Source organism: Mastomys coucha, unplaced genomic scaffold, assembly GCF_008632895.1.
Source record: "Mastomys coucha isolate ucsf_1 unplaced genomic scaffold, UCSF_Mcou_1 pScaffold21, whole genome shotgun sequence".
Classification (NCBI taxonomy): domain Eukaryota; kingdom Metazoa; phylum Chordata; class Mammalia; order Rodentia; family Muridae; genus Mastomys; species Mastomys coucha.
In genome coordinates this window covers 160,210,898-160,216,897 of record NW_022196904.1, presented here as the reverse complement: position 1 = coordinate 160,216,897, position 6,000 = coordinate 160,210,898, and the positions used below count along the sequence as shown (strand labels likewise).

General features: G+C 47.1%; 1 protein-coding gene across 1 annotated transcript in view; it reads right to left on the bottom strand.

The window, feature by feature from the left end:
* Nucleotides 1–476: 476 nt before the first annotated feature.
* The window catches only part of Slc1a1 (solute carrier family 1 member 1), a 79,622-nt gene continuing 74,098 nt past the window's right edge, over nt 477–6,000 (bottom strand). Inside the window, exons 11-12 of the mRNA XM_031390038.1 lie at nt 4,722–4,856; nt 477–2,787 (exon numbers count right to left, since the gene is read on the bottom strand). Coding sequence (XP_031245898.1) covers nt 2,541–2,787; nt 4,722–4,856 — 382 coding nt within the window. The 3' untranslated portion in view covers nt 477–2,540. The remainder of the gene's footprint in view (nt 2,788–4,721; nt 4,857–6,000) is intronic.

Genomic DNA, 6,000 nt, shown 5'->3' with positions numbered 1-6,000 from the left:
CTTTGATATCCATTACACAAAGGAATCCTGTTCTGGAGACTGGTACCTGGGGTGCTCAGGTCTCTCTCATATCATCTCTCTCAAGGGCATCCAAATCCAGCCACTCATAATTGATAGTCCTATTTCAGAGGGTAGAACTGGCCCTTCAGTGAACCAAGCCATCATGCTATTGAGATTCCGCTGATTCACAGGATAGCAATTTCTAGCAAATCCTATTTCCTTTTCAGCCACACAATAGGAGCCCAATTGCGCATAATGGCCCAGCCTTTCAGCCTTGTAACCTTCACTGGTGAACAAGAAGGATCAATATGTCTTCCTTAAGTCCTGACCTTTCATTCTCTGGGTGACAAAAAAACATTTCCCAGGCGATCTTCTCTGGCTTTAAAGCCAACGATCTTAGAGAGCTTCTAGCACTAGCCCACAATTCACCTTCTCACACCTACCCAGGTAAATAAAACAGATGAGAGGCAGAAAGATAAGGGGAGAAAGAGTGTGGGAGATGTTTATTGAGAAGGAAATGGAACATGTCCTCGAGTTAACAGCACAGTGTGTTAAGTGGCTGGTTACAAGGATGACCCCAGTGACCTTGTGAGCAGCTCTGCCAGTTCACTGCCACTAATGAGAGCCACCTGATAAGGGGACAGAACCTTCCATCCCTAAATAAAGTATTCATTAAACCTCATTTAGATTTAGATTTACTTCCTATGAAGAATACAGATATTTGTACTTCAAAGTTCGGAGTCACGGGTCACTGTGACGGTCAGTCTGTAGCTTTCAGGTGGACGTGGCCAACACTGAGCATTCGCTTACCTTCCTGTTATCTTTGGCACAATTCCTGGCGTCTTCAATATAAAAGCGCGAGTTTAAGATGACCTAAGGGCACTACTGAATCATGGCTGTTATGAATCCATCTCCATGCTAAGAACAAATTCTTGTTGGGTTCTTTTTGCAGGATAAGGACAGAAGCACAGACTTTTCATAAGCCATCTTCAGGAATTAGCAGGAGAAAGGTACACAGGAGTCTAAGCCGCAAGGCCAAGATTCTCAGGACAGTCCTCTTCAGAGAAGGACTGAACCTTTCCCCTGAACCACTGGCACCCATCGCTTATGGCCTGGCTTCTCTTCTGTAAGAATACAGTGTAGAGCTGGGCATTGTGGCATTTGCCTTTGAGGCCAGCACTAAGGAGGCAGAGGCAGGAGGATCTCTGTGAGTGTGAGGCTGGTCTAGCCTACATAGTGTGTTCCAGGATAGCCAGGGCTATGTAGAGAGACTCTGTCTCAAAAAAAAAAAACCTAAAAAATAAAAATACCAAGAGATAAAATAAAAAGACTCCAGTGTAAGGATGGCTTGGCCACCTTGCAAGGAGGCCTTTTCAGTTTAGGCAGCCTGTTTTGAAACAGCTCGGGTGATGGCTTGCCACTGCTGGTTTGGCCCTGCGGGGCAGAGAAAACCAAGGGCAGAAAAGGGACAGCCTTGTGAAGTGGGTCTTGAGGTCTACTTGAAGAACAAAGCCTTCCGTTGCTATCTGAGCACTTCCTGCCTCAACAGTGCCTTTGTAAACGTACTTATTCCATGCTAACTGGGAGTCCCCCCTCCAGGGAGCTTGACCCTAGCTGTTGTAAGTGAACGGCTGTGCCGCTGTGCCGTCTTAGAGTTTCACCACAGTTTGTTTCTGCTTTAGGGCTTGAATCACAGTAACCCAGTAACTTGATCTCTCATCCCAGAGCGTCTGACAGCGTTCTGGTGAGCTCCGAAGCACATCTTGGCCGAAACTATCGTTTTGATTCAAGTACAAGGAAAGCTGCTTATTTCACATTGATAGTTCATTACTGATCTCTGTCTTGCAAATTACATGAAAATAATAAATATACACACATATACATATAGTTCTATACCGAACACTGGGTACCAGCTACCAGTGTTTCGATACAGTACATTGAATAAAAAACCCTTTCCCTTCCCCTAAACCCCACAACTATCTTTAAACTGTTATTGCAGAACTATGCTGATCCTTTTTTTTTTTTTTTTTTAACCCAGGGTAGTTTGAGAGGAGCTGGAGATGAGGTCAAAATGGATAATTTGGCACATTAAGTGGGTGGGGGCTTTTGAGATGCATTATAGTCTATAAAAAGAAGGCAAAAGGAAGTCCAATCAATAGAAAGCCTGAGTAAAAATTTGTCACCAATTAATATTGTTTAAAAACCCCAAACACTGGTCTATGCATGAGAAAGCAATTTCTCTATGACCTAATCCCAATAGTTACTACTTCTAAGTTTATACTTCTAAACTTTGTTTTATAGAATTAGAAAATCTAGATAACACAACTTTCTTAGTTTCCTCTCAGTTCATCCCACCCCCAAACCCCAAACCCAGAGATCAAAGGCTATAAAGCCAAATGTAGAAAATAATCTGGAGGTCTGTTTATCAAACTAAATGTACAGCTGACTCTTAGTGTCCTTGTTCCTTAATGTTGGAGTTTGCTAAGAGATGGCTCCCGTGGAGATGGCCTTCACAATCCCGGGTATCTGAGGCCAGGCATCTAGAACTGTGAGGTCTGAGTGAACGAGATGGTGTCAGATTTGTCTACCGCGAAGCCCCCATTGACGTAAGACTTCTTGGTATCTGATTCTTCGTTATCGAGGACTGTGGGTTCCAAGGTAAAGGGGTTTACAATGTTGACTTCAGATGAAACATCCATTTGCTCCAGCTCCTTCTTCGAGAGCTTCTCCACGATGCCCGTCCCAAATGCATCACCCAGAACGTTCACCATGGTCCTGAACCGGTCCCTGGGAAAGAGACAGGGAAGTCAGAATGGGCTCAGCTTTCCTCTTCCATAGCTGTCCTGTGGAGAAAGGGAAGGTTCTGATGTGTTCAGTTAAGATCTGAGTCAATGCAGAATGCTGTCTGCCTGGCTCAACAGAGGCTTCATCGGCCTGGAGCAGAAGGTGCTTTCTAAAGGGATGAATAAGAAAATGGGCCCCACTTGGTCCGTGCTCCCAGTCAAGTAGCAATGACAAGGAGGCAATAAAGTAGCAATGACATCTCAGACTCCTGAAATTCCCTCCTTTCTTTCCAAATAAGAATGGTACCTCCAGATATACGCAGAGTTCTAAGGATGACTCAGAACTCAGAGTAAGGTTTTCAGCTCTGACTTCTGTTTTGTGAGTTTCCCAGGTGTAACACCCTTGGAATTAGGAGCTCTCTTTTGACTAAGGGGAGAGGTTTGGGGTTTGGATGGTGCGTGGGCTTCAGGTGTGTCCCTGGTATATTCATTCCTTTACCATTTAGGTCACTCCTTGGACAACCTGGCAGGGACATGGAAGAACAATGAGGTCCCAAAAAATACAGGCCAGCCCAGAAATGGATTCCTCCTTGATTCACCCTCAGTGTGTCTTAAGCCCAATGGCAGGAAGGCCTATAGTGAAGGCCAATGGGGGGGTGTACCCATTTTGATGCCGAGACTGGGTGAAAGAACTGAGAACATGAGCACACTTGTGCAGAGGACACTTGGGAAGCCAACAGTGACTACACATGCCAATGCGCATGCCCTCAGTCAGGGACTGCCCTGGGCCAGCATCTTTGCATCTTATAGTTTGGACCTTCATTCATCTTGGAAGCAAAAGCCACTGCTTGTAGGAAAGATTGGGGGTTCAAGTCAGCCTGCTTTCAATTTTTACTTGAAATGGCCATTTCTGTGCAGTGATCACGGCTTCCATGCCAGGTATAGGCTTGGAACCTCCACAGCATGACCACGTACATCCCCTCTCTCCAGTCTTAGCTGCTGTTTATGAACTGTTCAACCCTGGTCTCTCTCTAATAGGAAATGAGGTTCAGTATGGAGCTATACTTATTCTGATGGGCGGGGCAGAGCCAGAACTTAGAACTAGAAGGCAGATATCTAGATATGAGTATTCAAGGTAAAGCCAGAGATCAGGCTGCTCCACTTTCAATTGTGGGTGTCAAGGAGGCATCTTCTCTCACAGATGTTCTGTGTATGGGGTATGTGTGTATAAGATAGGAGGGAACTGTCTGGGGCTGAGTGGTTGGCTTGACTCATTGCCGTCATAACAATAGAACAACTTTCCTTCTGTTGAGCATGTACTGACTGCCAGCCACACTTCCCGAAACTTGGCTCACATGAGCCCATTTGGCCCCTAACAAGCTACTGAGGTAGGCATAATTTTCCCATCTCATAAATAATGCAGTTGGGACTCAGAGAAGTTAAGGGACATCTTCAAGATCCTAAACCTGCTAAGATACCAGATGAGGATTTAAACACAGGCACATGCTAAAACCTTTGCTCTCGTCACCAGCCCAGAGGATGTCAAAGATGCTTGGGAAGATGCACTGATTTTGAAGCATGCCGTCCTGCTAATGAAGCTAACTCGGGACTGGGATGTGTGGGGATAGGCTTACCCTGCTCCTTCGCTCCACTGTCTTGTGTTTAATCTTGCCCCCCACCCCCCACCTACTCCCTAACCTTAAGTGTCGCCAGGTATACCAGGAACTGATGGAGCTCACTGGCTTTTGAGGACCCCTGCGGAAGTTATGAAGCATTCGTTTTAAGCATGTTAACCAGGCAGCTTTGCCAGAAGGAAATGAAAGCAGTAACAGACGGCTCATTAGGCAAGGCGAGGAAGAAGGCGCAGCACAGCAGAGAGTCTGCATGGCTAGGAAGCTGCCCGCCCAGCCAACCAAGGCTTTGTCCCTCCCAACTCACAGGAGCCAGTCAACGGCAATGATCAGGGTGACGTCCTCAGCAGGCAGCCCCACTGCACTCAGCACGATCACCATGGTCACCAGGCCAGCCTGGGGCACCCCAGCAGCTCCAATGCTGGCAGCAGTGGCTGTGATGCTACAGGCAAAACACAATGGCAGGAAAGGGTTAGACATCCATTTCTCCCATCAAGGCCTTAGTCTGACACAGGCTCCATGGCTGCTGTTACTGTTATGTTCCCATACTGGGCAGTCAGAGCCCATTTGTCAAATCACCAGTTCTGTCTTTGTCTGTCTGTGCGTGCGTGCGTGTGTGTGTGTGTGTGTGTGTGTGTGTGTGTGTGTGTGTGTGCATGTGTGTGCATGCTTGTGTGCGGGTGTGTGTGTGAGTGTATTGGATGGATGGGTGGATCATACACACGCACGCACGCGCATGCACACCCCCCCCACACAACTGTAGGGGCTTAAGAGGAGCAGGATGCCATAACAGGAAGAGCGCATGTGGCAGATCACTCTATAGCTAGGAAGTGCAGAACAGCAACCATCCACAAAACTGAGGCAGTCACTCAGAGAGAGGGCGGGGAGTTACCGACTTTTTTATACAAGTATTTTCATACAAGGCTTTATCTACCCATCCAGTACCTTCATAAATGTCAGATCCCTCTCCCCTTGCTGCCTCCCTCCTCCCGTCTCAGCTGCTCAGTCATTTACAGAGCACCTAGCATGTGCCAGGAATTTCAGTTGTCTCGGGAAGATGAGCAGAGGGATGGTAGAGTGGACAGGCAAGGATGTCTGAGGCGAAGGCAGAGGGGCCAAGCCAGGGTTAGGCGGGTTTTACATAGTGCCTGGCCATCAGGCACTTGTCTTCTCTAAGAACTTCTGTGTAAGGCACAGAATTGTGACACTGCCCAAGGTACAAGCATTCCTGACTGCTCCTTCAGGCCAGCAGATGTCCTTTGCACAAAAGGAAGAGCGATTTGGAATCTTGGGTAGGTAGCCAGGTGGACTTCATTACCATGTCTTTGACAAGATCCCTCCTGAGCTCACAGTAGGCACTGGGATATTTCTCCTGGCACTATCCAGTTTCTTACCAGCAGTATGTTTATTTTAATTGGACCATTCTGGAGAAATCAAGGTTCACCACACCCCGGAAAACCCACTGAATGGGAAGAGCAGGCACAAACACCCACAGTGCTTTTTGGAGCTGTGGCCTCACCCTCAGGGTAAAGTCCTGTTTCCAGATGCGGGCGGGTTGAAAGGCAAAGGTGCATAAACTGCTGATG